We start from the raw sequence: 23,336 nt of genomic DNA, 5'->3' as shown, positions 1-23,336 counted from the left end.
GAGTGAAGCAACTTTTGTTAGTGTGAAAAAAAATTGATAAAGATGAATTTCGCGTGTTGATAAAATATAGCTTTTTGAAGAGAAAAAACACAGTTGAAGCAAAAATATTTCCGGATACTGCCCCAGGAAAATCAACCATCAAGGATTGGTATTCTAAGTTTAGACGTGATAAAATGAGCACTGAAGACGGTGAACGCAGTGGACACCCAAAAGGGGTTGTTACCGACGAAAACATTAAAAAATTCCACAAAATGATTTTGAATTACCGTAAATTGAAACTGAATGAAATAGCAGACACTCTAAAGATATGAACTCTGAACGTGTACATCATATCATTCACGAGTATTTGGGTATGAGAAAGCTCTGTGCAATGTGGGTGCCGAGCGAGCTAACTTTTGACCAAAAACAACGACGAGTTGATGATTCGGAGCAGCGTTTGAAGATGATCAAGCGTAATAAACCCGAATTTTTGCGTCGACATGTGTCATTGGACGAAACATGGCTCCATCGTTTCACTCCGAAGTCCAATCGACAGTCATCCGAGTGGACTGCACACGATGAACCCGCTCCAAAGCGTGGAAAAACGCAACAGTCGGCTGGCAAGGATATGGCGTCTGTATTTTGAGATGCGTATGGAATAATTTTCATTGACAACCTTGAAAAAGGAAGGACTATCAACAGCGACTATTACATAGTGTTATTGGACCGTTTGAAGGACGAAATCACCGAAAAATGGCCGTATTTGAAGAAAAAGGAAGTGCTGCTTCACCGAGACAATTTACTGTCGCAAAAATCCATCAAATGGACCTCGAATTACTTCTTCATCTACCGTATTCTTTAGATCTGGCCCCCAGCGACTATATCCTTTTCTCATATCTCAAAAGAATGCTATCGGGAAGAAATTTGCGTCGAATAAAGAAGTGAAAGGACAAATCGTACTGCAAAAATGATATCGAAAAGTTGTAGGGTCGCTATAATCAGTGAATTACGAACGGAATTATGTTGAATAAAAAAAACTAATTTTGCCAAAAAAATTTGTTTTACTATGGTAGGGCTGGGGACTTTTCAATTGACCTGTTAGTTTCGCTATCACTTGTACTACATTCAGCATAAGATTTGAAGAACTATAAAGAATGTGTAATTTTTTTAATATAAAAATCAATTAATAATAAAATGTTTGTACATTTTCAGATTCAACGAGGCTGCAGCCCAAAGACACATTCCAAAATGTGCGAATTACCAGTTCAACAAGCCCAAGGCGAACAATCAAAAACCCCGTCCGGGGAAACGATAATAATCCCCCCTCGCCCATCCGCCCCACCCCCCATCAACGAACAAATAATGAAGTTGAATTTCGTCAAGTGCCTTTCATTCCACATAACAATTTTTTACATAAAAACGGTTGTGAAACTGTTAATTATAACCATTTTACCCTAATTATACAAATATAGTATTAAATCTTGATTTATAATTTCTTTAAAGGTAATTAAACGCGTTGTAGTTGAAAAATAGGGACTTAAAATGGTGATTAAAGGAGAAAGAAAAATCGAGGCTTTACTTAATGCTTTACTAAATCGTCGTCTGGAGACTGTTCGCTACGAAATTCGTCGGATATATCTAGCTAATTGGAGTAATATAGAATACAGACTATTTTTGTATATTAATATAACTAAATTGAATTGATTAATAGTAATTGAGTTGCTTCTATGAAAATATTTAATTGTTATTGTTCCTATGAAATAAAAGAGAAGCAAATTCGAATCGATTAGAAATTTGATGAGTAATTTTACCATGTTATTCGAGTGTTTGTACTATTTATTAGAAGCTGTATATGTGATTAATATTACATTTTTAATATTAATATATAAAGGTATACTTTAGTATATGAATAAACATTTCAACGTATTTTTTGTTTTCTTTAAGTGTATATGTTACCCACAAAGAGGGACAAGGTCTAGAGACCCAAATTTATTGGCTTGCTCAATGAGTTCATGGAAATGAACGACGGTTTATCTGGATTGGACCTACTGTTTAACGTGGGCTCCGAACCATGGTCCTCTTCATTAGGTCGGTGGACTGACTAGAACGATCGGTGCCCAACTTAGGAATCATCTTAGAAGACATCCGGTCTTACCCAGCCTGGCTATCGGCGTGACCGGTATTATTTTCCTTGTCGCACGACCATGCCCCAGCAAGATTCGCATCCGTAACTATCGCAACAGTAGGTGGACCGTCCTATTGCCTTTACCACTGCGCCAACCAAGCCGGCGGATTTATATTAGGTCGTTGCATGTTTTCTGATTGCATTCAAGAAGAAATTTAGTGGGTTTTGATAGCTCGTAATACACTACACTTTGCTGGTCTCACCATATGCGCAGCCCAAGGCTTTACGGCAATGAATAGTTTGCTTCTCTATCGATGTGAGTGGTTTACTGCACTCTCCCATAACTTTCTGCGCTAGGGATTAATTTACTTTTCATCATCATACAATGAAAGTGGCAGGCAACGAAACCACGAATTGGTATTCGCGGCAAATTCATATGGTTACAATTTTCTCTCCTCTTAAATATTTCCACTCTGTAAGCCTGTGAACACACATATTCGTCAACTGCTAAGTTGACTGATCCTATTCGTTGAAAGTTTGAGTTAGGTTTCCATCCATTTCATTGAGTTCTAATTTCTTTATTTCTCCGAAGCGTTATTTGTCATTAACATCAAATTATCACTTTTAAATCGTTGGAATTGAAACTGATAATTAGGACATGACGGAGCAGCAACACCATATATTTCTAAAAGTGTTTGATAGCATAGTTCTTTAAATCATACTACATAATTACTGAATGTCGAAAATGCAATTTTGAGGTTTCTATGATTAGCGTCGACTTAACTTAGGACTGCTTATGCTCAAGAAGGACCGCAAAATAAACATAATCTGAAACATCACTCAATGAATCCTAAACCTAAATAAGAAAACACAATTTTTACAAGCCATACATTGGTACATTCGTTCAGCGTTCCTCTAATTTTTTGATACCTTTTTTATAGATGGTGCAACTCTTCATTTGATTTAAACTTCTTTCACTGGAGCATTCTATTTTGACATCTGCAATCTGCCAGCTGTTACTAGAGGTTGGATATGGTCTATACAATGGGTAAACAATTTGAATTGCTCAACCCTATATTCACAAAATGTTCTGCATAAGTTAAAATATTATGAGCCATAACCTTACCAGCTGACTTTTAAGGCTTTTATTGGCTGCTGTCCACTAAGCGATCCACTTGATTCAGGCGTCCAGTAATTAATCCGTATTTTATGCACTGTTTATTAGCACAAGGCGACTATTTATTTATGCAGCTTAAGAAGCGTCAAACAGTATTCTGAATCATCGATGCGTTATTGCTTTCGATTAAGTGTAAGCAAACCTGGCACCTACCTTGAGCTTTGAGCACATAGCTTTTATTGAGAAATAGTTAGTCCTAATGGCGTGTATTCGCTACATATGTGATATATTCAACTACCTGTATCTGTATCGATATCTCGCCCAACTTTAATTTCCATTTATCCAAAAGGATTTTATAGACCTCTTTGATATTTTCTGAAACAACCGACAAATTCAGGGTACCGGAAGGTCCTGTCTGCGCCTGAAACCAGCATATCACCTTTTAAGCGTAGTTCTTTCTCTATCAAGCGGAATCAGATTAACGCTCATTATTGCTTTGTTTGAACTGTATTTAATACCATAAAAATTAAAAGTTAATCAACAGATAATAACATAAATTCTTTCTATCCAGTGTTTTGAAGACAATAAAAATTGTTTTGCTAAAACCAAGTTTCAAAGTAAAGGTCCCAAGTTTGAATTTTGGGTTTAGGAAGGTTATATGACGGAGTTATCTATATGTCAGGTCCTAAAAAATTACTGACGGATCATTTTTGAATGGCTTATAAACAAATAATAAACACTCAGATCAAAATTTAATTTTTGTTATGTTCTTTCTAAAAATACAATATGATATTTTTATTTCAAAGTACATGGCACATATTACAACTACATATTTTCTACTAATTTTTCATTTATATTGTTTTTAAAATTCGGATCTAAAACCTAAAATTTAAGATTTGATGATTGCACTCCATATAGTTAGAGTCGGCACATTTTCACAAATAACTACATTGTTTCAAAGGGTCTTTGTCCCTTCAATTTTCTGGTTAATTCACTGTTGCAAAGCAACAAACGTACAGCGAAGTTTTTGGAATCACGCAATGTTTCTTGATGCTTTTCCGAAAACCTTCTGATTTCTTCACTACCTGTTTTCTAATTTGATGCAAACCTACCTTATCTCTAATCATTTCAAATTACTGTTTATAAAAATTGTTATAAACAGGTTGCTTAATTGGAAATATTTCTGAATGGATTCACAATTTCATACTCAATTTAGAGTGGAAGATATTTCCCAATAGAATTTTTTCCACCATTTACAGAATATGATAATGTTTTAAGCACTTGGGTGATGATCTGAACTGAGCTTATGAATTTGATACTGATTTTGAAAAACCATAAGGGAAATGCCCTAGGTTTGCCCAATTTCTTAACAAATACTTAGAAAAGCAAGAATGAAATATATGAATATGAAAGTGACTTCATTTTATTCATTCTATTTACCAGATATATATTTACAAAAAAAACTTCTCTTGTCCAGTGAAAAGGGTAAAAATTTGATTGACTCTACTATAACTAGTGGTTCATACTACACTTATTAAAACACGGTGTATTTTTTATCCAATAGTTACTTAAATTTTGATAAAACTTATGCTTTTATCTGAAATTAGTTTCCGTCGCCATATACATATGTATGTTGGGTTGCCTGACTAATAATATATACCACTACATAAAAAGAAACACATATTCAATCAAAGAACTACATTTATTGTACAAAATATTGCATAATAATATTTAACCTTATTAAGTAATTAATTAATTTCGTATCCCGTTTGCTTGGAGGCCACGGGATTGTCCCCAAACTCCAGCTGTCGGTCCTCCTTCGCCGTGCTATTATAATTATAGCCGATTTCGTGGTAACGCACCGGGTAAGTGAGCTGATTTCCTTTATCCCACGAATACAGTTCCTGAAAAATAACTATATTTTAACGATCTATCGGGGACGTGAGTAGTGGAGCGCTGGAATTAAATTAAAATCGATAGCCTGGCAAGAGAGAAAATCTCGACCAATTTCAATTTATCCATTGTTGTTAAAGAGGGATTTTCGAGCCGATCTGTCAAAGTTGGAGTGGGTTTTAGACTGGGTGAAAACGGAGGGATTTTTCTTGATAATTAGGATTCGGAATCCGTTATAAATTGAATTGTTCGTAGTGTAAAACAAAAGGACGTATATTTTGTTACGAAGTAGGTTCCTTATATAGAATTTTTCAACAAAGACGAGTTAATATTGGCGGTCATGTTGATTTAGCGGGTTATATTATTTGCCACTCAGTCAGTGACATAACGTATAAATAATAAAATTTTATAATAAAATTAAGCGTTCCTTACCAGCACCATTCGGTTGCAAAGTCATCTTTTTCGACGAGACGCATTTATCGGAATTTAAAGGTATGTTCAGCTATACTGTTAGATGTGTCACATGCTTTTAATAAGGTATAACATAACGGCCTCATTAGTAAGCTACAGAAGATGTTATCGAAACAACCCAGTGATCTATTAAAATTTTACATTACTACCAGAAAGTTTAGATTCAGACAAGAGGAAGCCTACGATAAAAGAAGGTAAAGAAGATGTACTGCAAGAAAATGGGACTTTATACATGTGATATACCACAAATGGAAAATATAATTATTGCTACATTTGTCGATGACACTGCGATTTTTGCTGTCGGAGACAATAGCCGAAAAGCTACATGTAAATTACAATAGACAAGTGACAATATAAATAATTGGACCCAAAAGTGGAATAATAAAAATTAATAGAAGTAAATATGTGCATCTGCAGTTCAAGTATCATCATATCGCAAAAGCACCAATAAAAATACTATCATTCCGTATAGCAAAAACGCTAAATATATCAAAATGAATCTTGATGGAAAACTTTCCTGAAAGGAACATTATACCAGAAAAGGAAAGAACTGGAGTTAAAATATGACCAAATATTTTGGTTAGTTGGAAGAAATTCATAATTATCAGTACATAATAAATTGCTTTTATATAAACAAGTTTGAAACGTATATGGATATACGGAATTCAATTGTGGAGATGTTCAACGAAAAATGATATAAATAATATACAAGTTTTCCAGAACAAAGTCCTGAGAAGTACTTAAGTGCACCCCGATATGAACCTTCAGATACCGACAGTCACGAAATTAAGAGAATTGTAATGAGATATGAGGACAAATACCATTCTCAAACACCAGAATAGAACACAAACCCAAAAGAATCAAACCATTTGATATTATGTAGCGTGATGCAGTGAGGTGCATTTAATAGAAAGACAGTAGTTAATACATTATTACGTCAGATATTAAGATAGGGCCGACGGATCCTCTTAGATATAAATCTATATTGAAGTTAATGTAAAGACAAATTGTAAGTTAATCGGTAACCACTAGCAAAAATGTAATACGGCATATAGAATGTACCCGAGCATCCCCGTCTTATATGGATATTCATTTTAAGTAATGTCAAAACTCTTGAGATTATTTCTCAAATTTATGTTGATAAGGATAGAGGAAGAAATATTGTAGGACCCTGGGGAAGTCCTGTTGGCTTTAGTAGCTGACGTTAGGCATATAATATTTTAGTTTAAAATGTAACGGACAATCTCAGAAGTTTGAAAAAGAATGGACGCTTATTCGTTAGCGACAAAGGCGCTGCCGAGTCCTTGTGGAATTTGGAACCTTTACTGAAGGAACTCTTATGCTCAGGATAAAGGGAGAGTAACTTAAAAATGTAGGTCTTATGAGCAAGGAGCAATGATGCTTCTTTAAGTTTTGGTGGATGAAGATATCAGCAAAGGAGGAGAAAAGTTTCATGACCCAGTTGATCAGAGCATTGGTTGCTAACTATAGTTTATTAAACAGATCAAAAGTAGGCAATGAAAAAAGGTAATCTGAATTGGATAATAGGAAAGATATAATGACAACCTTCGATCAAAACCACTTGATGACCATCCACAGTACCACTACATAGTCCAATCACTTGTTTAGATATCTGAAAAACTCTCACAACGGACTTAAGAGAAGTTACTTTTAAATGATGCCCAAGAAAACAACTTTATTTAGTTTTTCAATGAGAGATCGCAGAATCTCTTCACCGTTACATCATGGTTGTACCCCAAAAGTAGGAAAATATCGTTGATAATTATGTGGTAAATTTGATTTTAATAGTGATCTTAACACAAATTAGAATAGAATAAATAATAAAGAATAATAGAAGAATAACTAATTTAAATTATAAGAAACACTAAATGCGATCATTATAGAAACAGAAACGTAATGTAGTTTTGCTATATGACAACGGTCATATGTTGATCAATTCCAATGTACGCTGCATATGTTATCAGAAAGATAGTATTAGTAGTATATAATAATGTAATGTTCGAGATTAATAAGATTAATTTTGGCTTTAGAATCGCATATCTCTGATAATATTTATTAATAAAAGTTATGCTAACAGCAACACACAGAATAAAGAATATTCTGATATTAAGGCATATTTTTTTCTTTTCTGATTATGTAGAATATAGGTGATATTCACCGAAAATTGTGTGATGTTTGTGATGACGAGTACAGAGTTGGATTATTCATTTACTGGCTTACCAAATCTTGAAGAGATAGATGAAATTTTTAAAAATATCAATGTGGGCCGCCATATTTCATCTTGCAATATCACTTTGGAGTTGAAAATCAACTATAAATCACTTTTGAACCATTTGCATAAGATTGCATATAAAAGAAGATCGATATTTGGGTTAACATGAATTAATATTAAACAATATATCAAGTTTGGACTTTGAATCGCTTCTGACACGAAATTAGATGGAGCCATTTATGAAAGGATTGATTACGGGTGACAAAAAGTGGATCATGTAAGTGCAAACAAACCAAAAATAAAAAAAAACAAGTGCAAAAAATATAATGCTCGAAACTCGAAAAAGTCATACAATCGCTCCGAACGAAATTCCTGAATGTTAAGAAAGGTAATAATAAGTGTTGACGGGATTGGAAAAGGAAATATTTATCAGGAACTGTTAACTCTCTACTGTCAATGCTCGGGACTGATTAACAAGAAAAGCGTAGTCGTGATGCGCGTGGCCGTCGGTAAAAATGGCGAGAGATTTCCTGGGAAGTTTTTTTGCATCACTCTTATTTCCCCCGTATAATTAGGGATGTGAAAATCATTCAGCTTTTCACCCAGTAATCCTAGAATTTCTATTGTGACAGAATAGTTTTACCAGAACATGGTAAAGGTCATCGATCAAAATGTAACACATATCATTGCTTAATTTTTCTCGTTCTCAATTTATTCTAGTTAAAAAGAAATACAATACTGCCTGATGCGTCCGAATATGTAACCGAATCAGCCTATAAAATTTGCCTGATTGTCAAACGAATATAGGAAGTCGAAAATTAACAATTGATGCAGAGAAGCTGACATGGAAATAGATGAGTTGGAGAGATAAAAGTGGGGGTTAAGGGAAATATATTCAAAAGACAGTTAAAGGCGAGAAATAAAGAGTGGGAGAGTGTTGCGACAAGGGCGACAAAAGGCAAGGACACAGTCAATGAAACTAGGGAAACAATACAGCGGAATAGAAACATTTATGGAGGATAGCAATTTGCTAGGACTGACGAGTAAGAAGGAAGAACTGAAGAGAATTTACCTTGCTTCTGTGATTATATCCAAGCATCGTTGTCTTCCTGAACGGATTAGAAAACTGCAAATTAACATCCAGCAGCATGTTCTTGTACAGATCCAGGGCAAAACGTATCTTGCTCGTCCTCTCCGTGACACTATCGACGGCGTAAAGGACACCGCACACGATAAACATCTCGCCGACTTTATGATGGTCGATGCTTATGTTCCAAATATACTGCGGTATCATTTGATCCACATCGACCTGAAAATTATTCGCTGGATCATTGACCCCCTGCGACTTCCGAGCATCAATACCTTCATAACGGCGGTGTTGTTCGAATCGGGCACGGCAAATATAATCCACAGTCCATTGTCGTCCACGCAAAAGTCCACGTAGTTATATTGGCCGGAATAAAGCTTGCTGGTCCGATTCATAGATCCAGGTAAATCCAGGGGAACCGTCCTCTCGCTGGCCAAATTGTATTTTATTATCCGCCTTGTGTCTTTGACGTTGTAAAAGAACGATCCGTTATAGATTACGTGAGTGTTCCCGCCGAATGGATGGTCCATTGTGTAATTCCTGCAAAAAATCGGATGAGTTATTAGGTTTATAAGAAAGTTCCGGGGTAGTTTTTATGCCCTTCCTCCATGAATAACGGAAATTTAAAATTTAACAGTCGGGAATTTTATTTTGGGTGGCGATTTACTGCTTGAAATTGTTTTGCCAACTCGCATGTCTATAATTTTAGTCATCTTTTAGTATTTTCGCAATTATATTAAGGGGTTATTTTAGTCTAGAAAATATCATTTTCAAAGCTGAATCTTTAAGAAAATTTTTTGAAAATTCAAATTATTTTCGGAGATATCTGATTTACTCTTTTTAGGATTTTATTACATATTTCAGAATTATTCTAAAAAAAATTCTCTGCCCTACCTGGTCATCAAGTGAATTATGAGCAGTTTCGTATCGACATTCTTTGATTGTCGTACCTATCGAAATCGATATATCGATATTTTTATTCGCGGCCAATATCGCTAAACTGACATCCAAAAACTAAACTTATCACATTGTTACAAGCCGTTGCCGAAAACCCAACAATCTATCTTTACAATATCTTAAATCTAGATATATCTAAGACCCATCGGCCCCATCTCAGTCTCTAGAAATGTTTTTATATTAACATTGCCGTTTTTCTATTAACCCTTAATTGATCGGGTGTATTAAATTCCCACAAAAGGACGTGTTGGATTTGACAAGCCCAAAGAAGACTTAAAAATTATCGTATAATCCTTAAAGAGTTAACATAACGTATATCTGTAGAAATATTCAAAATAAACAATATAAAATGATAAAAGCACTCCTAAATCAAACCCACAAATAATTCAGAATCAAAAATACACATATGAATGACTTCTCTGATTACGTATGTCACGAAATTCGGCCGCACATCCTCTACAAACATCCTCGTTATATTCTATACAAATATATTTTTTGTATCTGGTTTTCCGATCTTTACGGTACGCATCTTGTTTTTCCTTTATCTTTGGAACTTCCACCATCTTCGTGCCAAGTGAAAAGTCTCCGGCCAACCATAGTCAAACACATTTTATTCGCAAAATCAGTTTTTTTATTCAACATAATTCCCTACAAGGATGGTACACTGATTACAGCAACCCTCCAAATTTTTGATACCATTTTTGAGGTACGATTTGTCCTTTGCTTCAAAATAAACCTCAGTTTCAGCGATCACCTCTTCTTCGATAAAAATTTGGAAGAATTGGAAAAACAGGAAATAGTCGCTGGGGCCAGATGAGTAGAATACGGTGGATGAGGAAGCAGTTCGAAGCCCAATTGATCGATTTCTGCCAACGTTTTCACTGACTTGTGACACGGTGCATTGTCTTGGCGAAGCAGAACTTCTTTTTCTTCAAGTGCAGCCATTCTTCGGCGATTTCGTCCTTCAATCTATCCAATAACGCTATGTAATAGTCGCTGTTGATGGTCCTTCGTTTTTCAAGGTAGTCAACGAAAATTATTGCAGGCGCATCCCAAAATATAGACGCCATAACCTTGCCAGCCGATTGTTGCGATTTCCCACGCTTTGGAGCGGGTTCATCGTATGCAGTCCACTCGGATGACTGTCGATTGGTCTTCGGAGTGAATTGATGGAGCCATGTTTCATCCATTGTCGTATATCGATGCAAAAAGGCTTATTCATCTTCAAACACTGCTCCGAATCATCAACTCGTCGTTGTTTTTGGTGAAAAGTGAGCTCGCGCGGCAACCACTTTGCACAGAGCCTTCTCATACCCAAATATTCGTGAATGATATGATGTACACGTTCAGTTGATATCTTTAGAGTGTCTGCTAATTCATTCAATTTCAATTTATGGTTATTCGAAATCGTTTTGTGGATTTTTAAATGTTTTCGTCGGTAACAAACTCCTTTGGTCGTTCACCGTCTTTGGTACTCATTTCACCACATCTAAACTTAGCATACCAATCCTTGATGGTTGATTTTCCTGGACAGTGGCCGAAAACTCGGCGTCAAGCCAAGTTTTTGCTTCAACTCTATTTCTTCCCTTCAAAAAGCAATATTTTATCAACACGCGAAATTCCTTTTTATCCATTTTTTCACAATAACAAAAGTTTCTTCACTCAAAATGCTATAATTCACAAACTAATGATCCGACATTTGTCAAATTTATACACGCATCTATTGAACTTAAAAATATATGGATTTAATTTTAGTAGCGCCATCTATGTGTTAGGCCGGGTAGTTTTTAATTAACCTGTTACATGGAACTTACCATAAGATTTACAATTCTAATTATAATGTTGTTTATCAATTAAGGAAAGTGGAAATTACATTTTCCCACCACTGTTTTTTTAGTACCTTGTCCATAAGTTTTTCCGAAAGACAGTTTTATTTCTGTACTCGTAAAGGGTTGTCGAGTCGCTCTCCGTTGTCAGCCATATCTTTTCTCCATCAGATTCTGATGCGGGATCCTTCATCCAACACCCGTAGTTGTAATCGGAGTATCTATGATATACAGGCTTTCCAACGGCATATAGTACACAATCTACAATAGACAATATATGAAATATTAAAAATAAACAAAAATTTATTAAATATTTAACAACAATATTTGAATAACTGCAAATTTAATGATCATGTATAAATCATATTCAAAACTATAGAATTTCTTCTAAGCTCATTTTATTTTTTTGTGGTTTTGTTCAAGCGTATCGGACACCATTTTATCTCTTTTAAACTGGAATAAAATGAGAAGGAAAATATAGTCTGCTATTAAAACGAATGATGACGTGATCTCACTGCTGCATTGGATATACTATAGTATCAGTGTATCTGGATAAAGATTCAAAAGTTGATTTTCTTTTCTCAGTTTGTTTATTCAATTTGTTTAAATGATTTCTTGTTATTATCTTTATCAAAATTGGATAAACTATAACTGAGATAGAAATACCCAGAGAAATTCGTTATGTCAAACATGTACCTTCACTTCCTCCATCTTTCGGAATTAAAATTAAACTCCCGTTATCAATAAAACATTTCTACGTTCCAGCATCGAACCCGGATTCATAAAAGATGATGCCGCACTTAGTGCCGTAGCAAAACATAACGGACTGAGATAAAATCGGACGTTTTTTCTTTTGCATTTCGGTGTATTTTTAATGAGATTGCAAACCCTCAGCCGCTAGAACAAAATTCTAAAAGAATAACGACACTCGAAGCGGATTTCGCAAATAGACTTGTGACGCAATCCGGTTGCAATCGTATACTTTGTGTACACTCCAGAGCGACCGAGTGTTTTCCAGTTGTGGCGTTTTCCTCTTAGACGAGCGACATGGAGGAAGGGGATTTACGTAGAACAGTTCTTGCATTGTTAATATTTTTTTTGTGCATTCATATTGGTAGGAATAAATTTATACATTATTTTTGCTATATTTAAAAAGACTGTTAATTAATTTCGAAGTATATAACAGCTCAATTGAAAAGTCCTCGGTGCTAAGAAAGCTGTCTGATCATTCGTTTGTGACTTATAGCATTTTGAGTGAAACAATTTCGCGTGTTGATAAAATATTGCTTTTTGAAGGGAAGAAATACAGCAAAAACTTGGCTTGATGCCGAGTTTCCCGACACCGCCTCAGGAAAATCAACCATCAAGGATTGGTATGCTAAGTTTAGATGTGGTGAAATGAGCATAGAAGACGCAGTGGACGCCCAAAAGAGGTTCTTACCGATGAAAACATTTAAAAAATCCACAAAATCATTTTGAATGACCGTAAATTGAAACTGAATGAAATAGCGGACACTCTAAAGATATCAACTGAACCTGTATATTATATCATTCATGAATATTTGTGTATGAGAAAGCTCTGCGTAAAGTGGGTGCCGCCCGAGCTCACTTTTGACCAAAAACAATGATGAGTTAATGATTCGGAGCAGTGTTTGAAGTTTATCAAGCGTAATAAACCCGAGTTTTTGCGTCGATATGTAACAATGAATGAAACGTGGCTCATCATTTCACTACGAACTCCAATCGACAGGCATCCGAGTGGACTGCACACGATGAACCCGCTCCAAAGCGTGGGAAAACGCAACAGTCGACTGGCAAGGTTATGGCGTCCGTATTTTGGGATGCGCATGGAGTAATTTTGATTGACTAACTTGAAAATAGGAAGGACCATCAACAACAACTATTACATAGTTGCTGTTGATGGTGTTGCGTGCTGATTTACCAAGACAATGCACCGTGTCACAAGTCAGTGAAAACGATGGAAAAAATCCATGAAGTGGGTTTCGAATTGCTTCCTCATCTACCGTATTCTCCAGATCTGGCTCCCAGCGACTACTTCCTGTTCTCAGATCTCAAAAGAATGCTCGCCGGAAAGAAATTTTCGTTGAATGAAGAGATGAACGACGAAACTGGGGCCTATTTAGAAGCAAAGGACAAATCGTACTGCAAAAATGGTATCGAAAAGTTGGTGGGTCGTTATAATCAGTGTATCAACCTTGAAGGGAATTATGTTGAATAAAAAAACTAATTTTGTCAAAAAAAAGGGGTTTTACTATGGTAGGCCGGGGACTTTTTAATTGTTCTGTTACCAGGATTTCGCAGAGTAGCATCTAGTCATTAAAAGTAAAATTAAAAATTCGACGGCAGTTTAATATTACATTTTTCCTAAACACGTAAAGCCCTATCTGCTAACAATGAAATAAAAACACATTTGATCCATAAATAATATCTTCTTGATGTTAGCTAATGTTTATGATAGTTTTTTTCGATATAAACATAATATAAATCAGTTATTTTAGAAGAAGTTTTCAGTCTGGAAAGTATTAATAAAAAACTTAGCGATATGCAACTCGTTGAGTGATGTAAGTCATCCCTTCGTACACTGTTGGGGGACATAGGACATTTAAATAGTGTAAATATAAGTCTCGAAGAGGTCTAGTGGAACTTCCGGACATAGCTTTGAAAACAGTTATATTTGTTATTTGAATTTGTGTACTTTGATCAGACTTGGATATTTCAAAATATTGTATTGGGTCACTCTTGGCAATACCCTAATAAAAAATGGATGGAAAAAGGGAAAAGTAAGAATAACATTTGATTATATTTTGTAAAATAATTAATTCCAGATAGTTTGTTCTTCGTGCTATAAACAGGAATGCTTTTATTTCTTGAGCAGATTTAGCATTTTCCTTCATTTTCATAAGCGTCTACCATGGAGAAGTGAACCATAAGTTTTTTCTCTGATTTGAAAATCAACTGTTAAAGAAGTAGGCGGATATCATAGCAAACTGGTAGAAAAGATCACAACAAATATACCAGCAAAGGCTGTAATTAGAAATGGCTTGCGTAAAATACATTATGTTCATAAAATACCTTATCAAAGAGTGAAGTATTTCAAATTGTTATTTGGTAAATATAATTAAATTATAATTGAGTTTAATGTAATATACTATATTAGAAATAGGCTTCAAAAGAAACACAATAGATCAGATGGTTGAACAAAATGGCCATATACTGTAACGTCTTCCTCCCTATCACAGCATGTTCAATCAGATCGTAATTGTTGTGGAATGGGGTAAATAATTAAGACAATACATATGCAGGCCGAGAAAGACATATAAGCAGAAACTTGTTAACTTGAAATTTACAAATGGGGGTTTAGCTAAAAGGTTTAAATTGGAAATTAACAGTGTGGTTATTGACTTAAGCAGTGACTCAGAAAGTGATACTGACCGAATGAAACTATCTGCATGGAAGATTATAATGCATTTCTGATAATTACCAAGACCGGGTGATGAGAGTGGAAAGAACTAAAGGTGAATATATAATTAATATGGGATAACGGTAGGAAATTTTATTGTAGGGTGTGAAAAAAATATTGCATAGATATGTTCAGAAATATAAAAGAGCATTAGGTTAGAATATTTAGCATTAGGTTATATATATATATATAATAGGTAAATGCAGAAATTATATCTAGTTTTATCAAGAATAGTGTACACATGTAGTAACAAGAGGAACTAAAGAGAAATAGAGTGATATCAAAATGACATGATAAGGAAATATAGTATCGAAGGAAACATGAACTAATCACAAAAAGGCAAATATGCTCTCTAATGAAAGTAAAATACATTACTTCGATATGAAATTGTTCATTAGGCGGATTAGGCATCCAAAAGATACCACTACATATAAAAGAACTCTACCTCTTGCGTTTTGTGGAAAAGAGTTAAATGTAAATATAATAAAACAACTATAATTTATAAATTATTGTGGCTATATAATTCCTTCTAGTTTAATTCCTATTCTTACACAATATACGCATTAGATGTATTATAATGTTAAAATAAATTATATTTCCTTACAATATTTTATTTTTTATATTTATGTTTGTTTAACCTTTAATCGTGTACCGAGAAAACTGAAGAACCGATAAAACCGGGTAACATAGGCTTAAAAAATTGGTCAGAAAGCAACTGAACTAATTTAAATTTAGAATAGAGCATGAAAAGAAGAAAAAAATCTCCCAAGATTGGCATATAAGGGACTGATAATAATTATTATAAAAAATTATGTTATGCGTAGCAATGAAGATATACGAGAAAATTATACAAAATAGTCTGTAGTAGATAAGTTGCTAAAAGAATCACACGGCGGATTTGGAAAGGAAAGAAGTATACAAGAAAATTTAACATTTGCATTGGTGATTTGGAAAAAGCATTGACTTATAGCTAAGAAAGAAAACACTATGAGCGTATAAAAATGAGTATAATAATAAAATAATAATATAGTAATATGAATAGTAAAATTGTGAAAATAACTCAAGAAATGTACAGGAGATTACGAGGAACGAAGTAATCAAAAAAAATTAAATAGACAAAGCAGAACTACTTATAGAAAAATAAGGAAAAATATAAATGTTGCTAGGAGCTTTTACACATGATACGATAAATACAAAATCTAAAGCAGGTGGAATATGTTACTAACAGGTAACGAATAAATGTAATCCTAATTAAGTGTGTAGCAATACAAGTAAATATGTTTAAGTATTTGGGTATAGAAATCGGAAGTAATGGAAGTCAAAGGTTGGAGATTAAATCAGGATTAGAGCGTGTGCTTCGTACTGAATATCAATTTAATTAATAAAAACGAAATATCAAGCAAAACTAATAGAAGTGTACAGTGAAGTTAATTTTCAATTGATTTTCAAAAATCGCAAACGAACTCTAATATTTGGTAGCGAGACGTGGGTATCATCAAAGAGAGATAAAAGTAAGATACAAGCAGCAGAAATTAAATGCCTCAGAAGAATCAGGTGCGTAGCAAAGATACGCAGTATGACAATTAAAAAATTTAGAAAAGAAAAGAGAATATGGGTAGTAAGGATGGAGACGATAATTATAGAGTGACCTGAGCGAATTTGCTATAAATGCTTCAGAGAAAAGCTTCAGAGGAGAGGAAAAACCTGTCCTTATAATTGATCAAAGGGAAAGGCATTTTCTTCCATGACGACAATGTTAGATCACATACATATTCGCCACTTGCAATAATGGAGAGGTATTGGTTGGTAAGTTTTGATGCACCGTATTCTGCCAAACTCTAATTAATGATATAATGTTGGTAAAAAATTAAAAGAAAATTACTCGGTGGTGTTTTTGTCCAAAATCCCAGAAGTTCTACAACTGAGGAATTATAGTTTTACCAGAAATGTGGTAAAAGCTCATCTATTAAAACTGCACATACACCTTTGATTAATTGAAATTTATAGAAGTACGAGGAAAATACATCAAATTACTTTTTCCCAGCCTTATATATCTTATAATGAGGTGAAAGAGCAATATAATTATGAAATTGATAGCTGCAACAAGGTAAATCAAATCAATCTCGTCAAAAGCAATATCGAAGCCCACAAAGGGTTTAATTGAATCTGTTTAATCAGTATTAAAGCTGCTGGTGCCCGTATATTTATTCAAGATAATGGACACTGTAATTTTCTCGTTTCTCACATATTCTGATGAAACGAAGTGACATTATTTTATCCAGTATACGAAAGAACTAAAATTCCCGACATTTGTGTGTTATAGTGTTTGCAACCGCTACTTCCCAAAAGTTTATTTTAGTTGACAGATTAGAGACAAAAGCCCAGAGAGTTTGATGATCAAGAAAGTAATCAATCAATCAATCAATCAAAATGTATTTTTTGATTCATCATTTCAAAATCACGAACATCATCAATCGGTCGAGAAACCAAATATTATCGCCTACAGAGATCCGTCAGCATAGGAAAAGTTACAACTGTCACAGTATTGACTAATTATATAGTCAAGACTATAAAAACTACTGAAGAATACATTTACTATTAATCCTAACTTTACAATCATGGCGCATCACACGGTTTAGGAACTCCGCCATCAACTGATATTTCAAAAACTTAATTTCCTAATCCCAGTGGACGAATTGGGAACGCGGGATTAAACTCCTTTGTGTAGATAAGATTTTCACACTCCTCCAGTTTCACATTCATGGAGGAACACATTAAATGTGGAAAACATGTGACTGTCATTTTCATTGGTTCTCTGTCTTTGACTCTATACACTGTTATTCATTTTCTGCAGATTTGGAAACTATATATTTTGTTCTAAAAATAATTACTTCTTCTTGTAACTTATCACGATTCCATTAATTATGTGCGAGTGCAGAATGATTATTCAAATTAAAAATTGAAAGTCAAAGAACAAATACAGAAGTTCAAGTGCTTGGGTGCTTGGGTTCGGTAATTCACTCACTACTGGTAAAGTAATAAAAAGAAAAATTAACGAATTCCTCACAGATGCAGCGAATATCTTTGAAAAAAACATAGGTCAAGACCATAGAAGGCGATATGAGAATTTAAAGGCTGATATTATTTGATGCCAGACCAGTTCCGATTACTGGCTATGGATTGATGATGATGATGACGATGATAAAACTTTCAATTCTAAGATTTTTATACCTAAACAAAATATTAATTTCTAAATCAATTAACAATATTTTTTTCTGAAGCCAAGCGATTAAAATGAAATGATTTGCCACATAATTATTAGGAAGACTTCTAATCTATATATTAATGGTCTCAGCGAAAGGTTTCTCTCACCTTTTGAGGAAAACGGGTGAACCTGGAGGCCTGAAATTTGGCACAATTAAAGCTTATATAGAGGAAGAATGTTTAGGCCTAATTTTGTGTAATATGCGCTACAAATAAATATATTCCAAAAAAAAAATGCACCCAAATCAAGCAACCAGGTATAGCTGTCAGATCAGTGACACAAAACATATAAACAAATATATTAGGCTAATATATAATATATCAAGTTAGTAGCCCTGGGGTTAAAAGTTTAGTTCATCCACGATAACGAACTAGGATCGAAACTCGCTGGTGCTAAAGGTCGTTTAAATAGCTTAAAATATAAAAGAAAGGATGAAGTTAGTATTTGAAAGTACTTGCCACGAGGATCTATATACTTTTGCATACACTTAAACCAATTTTCAAAGCATTTATTCCATTCCAAATGAGGTATCTTCAAAACATGATTTTTGAACGCTTCAATAGCTTCTTCGGGCGATGAAAATCGTTGACCGCGCAGTTTCTTCTTCACGGGAACAAAAATAAATCATTGGGTGCCAAATTACGGCTGTACGGCGGATAATCCATCAATTCGATGTTTTGAATGATCAAGTAGTCTCTTGTTTGAGCCGATGTGTGAGAGCTCGCATTGTCATGATGAAGAACAATCCGGCGTCTCTTGTTTGTTTTCCTTATTTCACCGAAGACTTCTGGCAAACAAATGATAGAGACACTGCTGCAATATGACCAGTCTTCCCGAAGAAACAGGCCACCATTTTCTTTGAAGTGCTTCGTGCGCGAACAACTTTTGCTGGATTTGGTTCATCTTGGAACACCCATACAGTCGACTGCTGCTTACTTACGGGTTCATATGAATATATCCATGATTCGTCATCTGCCACGATTTTATAAACGTCTTTACCAGCACCATGATTGAATTTCTTAAGCATTTCTTTGCACCAATCGACACGAGAATTTATTTGAGCGATTGTCATATTGTGTGGGATCCAACGCGAAAATAACTTTTGCACAGTTAAGTGTTCATGTAAAATCGCATATATGCTGGTGGAATTAATGCTTAGGGATGCCCTAATCTCCCAAGAGGTGACATGACGATCTTACTTAATGATTTCGCACACAGCATCTATGTTTTCTGGCACAACAGCCGATTTTGGACGACCTTCACGTAACTGGTCGGATAGCGAACTACGACTACGATTGAATTCACTAAACCCACTTTCAACTAATTATAAGATAAACAATTAGCGTCCGTGCAACAAAATATTCTGAGTACGTATATCGTCAAAAATATTCAAATTTTGAAACGATGGAACCGTCACATGGACTCACATGAAAACAGTTTTTAACGACCAATTCCCGAAATATACATAGTGACCCTCGAATTGAAAATACTGTGAAAACAAGTTTTAGTAACATATAATTTTTAAATTAAAACATGATTAATTTAATACATTATGGTCGAATTTCAAGCATAAGGCGATCACTAGTTTAAATAAATATGCTTACCAGTTCCTCTTGTTAGGTTAACTAATGGGTACTTAGTATCCCCATAGGGCCTGACTTCCCATCTACTTATTAGGTCAATCAGTGATACACCGCCCGGATTGCATTTTACTTCTTTAATGTCACATTTGGGACATTGGAGCGGCTCACAGAGGTCCTCCAAGGCCACTTTATCAGGAGGTTGCACGCCGAATATCGTCGGTTTATACGACGTCCTAGTCGGATTCGGTTCACGAGGGTCGATTTCTAAAAAAAAGAGGTCAAAATTAAACGATTCCATAAGATCCGAAGTGTCCTTACGAAAGTATAGAGCTGACTATAAAAAAGTTCGTTTCGTGTTTGTTTTATAAAATAGAAAATAGAATTTATAAAAATTCCTTTCAATTTAAGAATACTAATTGAATCGAAACATTTTTTCTATATATTTTTATGACATTTATTTTGCCTGCAAGTCTATTCCTCTCTCTCTATTTTTTAATGAAAAGAAGCATATTATTAGGTGCCTGAATATGTTTTTATTAACGATATAACAGGTCAATTGAAAAGTCCCTGGCCTACTATAATAAAACCATTTTTTTTGGCAAAACTTTTTTTATCAACATAATTCCCTTCAAGGGTGATACACTAATTATAGTGACTCGCCAACTTTTCGATACCATTTGTGTGGTATGATTTGTCCTTTGCTTCAAAATAGGCCTCAGTTTTGGCGATCAACTCTGTATTCGACGAAAATTTCCGTGGGAGTCAGATCTGGAGAATACGGTGGATGAGGAAGCAATTCGAAACGCAATTTATGGATTTTTTCCATCGTTTTCGCTGACTTGTTACACGGTGCATTGTCTTGGTGAAGCAGCACTTTCCTTTTCTTCAAACGCGTCTGTTTTTCGGCGATTTCGTCTTTCAAACAGTCCAATAACGCTATATAGTAGTCGCTGTTGATGGCCCTTCCTGTTTTCAAGTTAGTCAATGAAAATTACTTCATACACATCCCAAAATACAGACGCCATAACCTCGCCAGCAGACTATTGCTTTTTCCCACGTTTTGGAGCGGGTTGGTCGTGTGCAGTCCACTCGGATGACTGTCGATTGGACTTCTGAGTGAAATAATGGAGCCATGTTTCATGTATTGTCACATATCTATGCAAAAACTCGGATTTATTCAGCTTGATCATCTTCAAACACTGCTCCAAATCATCAACTCGTCGTTGTTTTTGGTCAAAAGTCTTCTCGCGCGGCACCCCTTTGCACACAGCTTTCTCATACTCAAATATTCGTGAATAATATGATGTACACGTTCAGTTGATATCTTCGCAGTGTCTGCTATTTCATTCAATTTCAATTTACGGTTATTCAAAATAATTTTGTGGATTTTTTAAAATGTTTTCGCAGGTAACAAACTCTTTTGGGCGTCCACTGCGTTCACCGTTTTCGGTGCACATTTCACTAAGTCTAAAGAAATCTGCTGCCGAAGCCTATCAAGCACTTTTAGAAACTTACGGTGATGCTGCTCTGTCATATCCCAATGACAAAGGACAGTCTGCACACCCAAGGCAATTCAAAGGCAATGAATTATTGGACGAAACCCCAACTTACAATCTCAAAGAACTTTCAGACAAATTGGGAGTTGATGAATCAACCATTTCCATGAAAGGGGAAAAATGGATAGCACATGAATATATTGCATATGCCGCTTTGGACCATTTCAACTTCGCAGTTTCATTGCTGGCTAGACAAGAACATAATTTTCTGTAGTGTATTTTAACCGATGGTAAAAACTAGATCTACTAAGATAGTTTGAAGCGAAATGTGTCATGGTTTATTTATTGAACTAGATTGAAGCATCGAATAAGAAATAAATTCAAAAGGAACTCTGAGATTATCGTATTTAAATGGGTTTCACCCGAGATGTGAGTTCAACCGCACTCAATACAACAATGGCAAAGAGCCAGTAATGTATACTGGGAAAAGGAAAATCAAAGTATATAATCTAGGAACAGAAAGAGTATTGAAAATAGTAAATAAATGAATGAGCACAATAAACAATAGGAAGGTAATGAGCACACAAAAGGAACAATAAACCTATAAATTTTAAATCATTGAAAAAATTATTGAGCAAATACTAAAAATTATTAAAGCCATGAAAGGTGAAAAATTGTTAACGAAGAAATTGAAACTGAAGTTGGAAACATCCATTAAGGAACTGAGCGTCCAATCACACTCAAGAAAGAGCAATATAGGCAGCATAAGGCTAATGGGAGACATTTGCTAACAGAAAATGCGTATGGTCATTTTTACGAATCCAAAAAGACCTAAATGATCAAGAAGTAACATTAGGTAATATACTTACCAGAAAGATTGTTTTGCAAAATACGATCTTCTCTGCTATATAATTTAAATCAATTTGCTCCAATGCACATCAATTTATGTATTTCTTATTTTAAACTTTTTTTTTCAGCTGAAAATTAATTTCCTTCAAATGATAAACGATCTGGTTTATTCAATACTGTTTCTGATGATTACATTAAACCTAGAACGGTTGTCTGTTAGCTCAGATAGCCTTGAAAGTTTCTGAAAAAAATCGTCGGAATTCCCACACGTAAAATCTCCACGCTCATTATTCATAAAACTCGACTCCTATCTCCTGAAAAAGTTCGTTCAGGATATTTTCTTTAAAATGGGGTCCACTTTTCAATTTGTCAACGTTAAAAAAACATTTATAAAAAAAGGAAAATGAATAAAAGTGACTTTTTCGCCTCAGAGAAGATCCCTCCGAATAAATATTTCCAAATAAATTCATTTCTTCGGGTTACCGCCCAGTCGAATCGAAAAGTATTGGGACATAGTTGAAATTGTTTTATTTCTCCCATTTTTACCTTTACGTATCTCTTTAAGACACAATAATTGTTATTTTAAGTAATTTGGGATGACCGAAAAAGGTATGCCATTTCTGAATTATTAGCTTCCAGCCAGGAGATTCCATATTCATGATGAGAGCTCTGAGCTGAGATATTTCCTTTTTAAATTGCCCCGTGAAATGGTTAAAACCTCAACTTTATTGAACTGAATATTGTGGCCAGTGTCCATCCGATGTTTAGCTAAGGCTAACTGTACCATACCTTCCTATCTCTCACATTATTCATTTTCTTTTATCCTAGAACTTAACCCTCCAGTTTTTAGCTTTAGTAGATATTTTTAACAACATGTACTAAAAGTCAGGTTAAAGAAATAAGCCTGTGATAGTAATCTGTGAAGAAAATTATTCGTATCTGAGATAATTTCGCACAAAAAGAATGTGTTCTTT

At 34.7% G+C, this 23,336-nt stretch overlaps 2 protein-coding genes across 7 annotated transcripts in view; one reads left to right on the top strand and one right to left on the bottom strand.

The window, feature by feature from the left end:
- LOC143200579 (uncharacterized) overlaps positions 1-1,905 on the top strand; it is a 68,804-nt gene extending 66,899 nt beyond the window's left edge. For both annotated transcript variants that reach the window (XM_076411039.1, XM_076411040.1), the window contains one exon: positions 1,192-1,905. In XM_076411039.1, coding sequence (XP_076267154.1) covers positions 1,192-1,294 — 103 coding nt within the window. In that variant the 3' untranslated portion in view covers positions 1,295-1,905. The remainder of the gene's footprint in view (positions 1-1,191) is intronic.
- Positions 1,906-4,904: 2,999 nt separating this feature from the next.
- Positions 4,905-23,336, bottom strand: part of LOC143200544 (uncharacterized) — a 235,392-nt gene continuing 216,960 nt past the window's right edge. For all 5 annotated transcript variants that reach the window (XM_076410986.1, XM_076410984.1, XM_076410987.1 and 2 more), the window contains exons 13-17: positions 20,039-20,281; positions 11,763-11,949; positions 9,181-9,445; positions 8,891-9,127; positions 4,905-5,125 (exon numbers count right to left, since the gene is read on the bottom strand). In XM_076410986.1, the coding sequence (XP_076267101.1) occupies positions 4,970-5,125; positions 8,891-9,127; positions 9,181-9,445; positions 11,763-11,949; positions 20,039-20,281 (1,088 nt within the window). In that variant the 3' untranslated portion in view covers positions 4,905-4,969. The remainder of the gene's footprint in view (positions 5,126-8,890; positions 9,128-9,180; positions 9,446-11,762; positions 11,950-20,038; positions 20,282-23,336) is intronic.

This window comes from Rhynchophorus ferrugineus, unplaced genomic scaffold, assembly GCF_030347505.1.
Source record: "Rhynchophorus ferrugineus isolate W39M unplaced genomic scaffold, kcgeb_rfMv2 rfM8, whole genome shotgun sequence".
NCBI lineage: Eukaryota > Metazoa > Arthropoda > Insecta > Coleoptera > Curculionidae > Rhynchophorus > Rhynchophorus ferrugineus.
The sequence above is the reverse complement of the archived record's forward strand: the minus strand, read 5'-3'. Positions and strand labels throughout refer to the sequence as shown.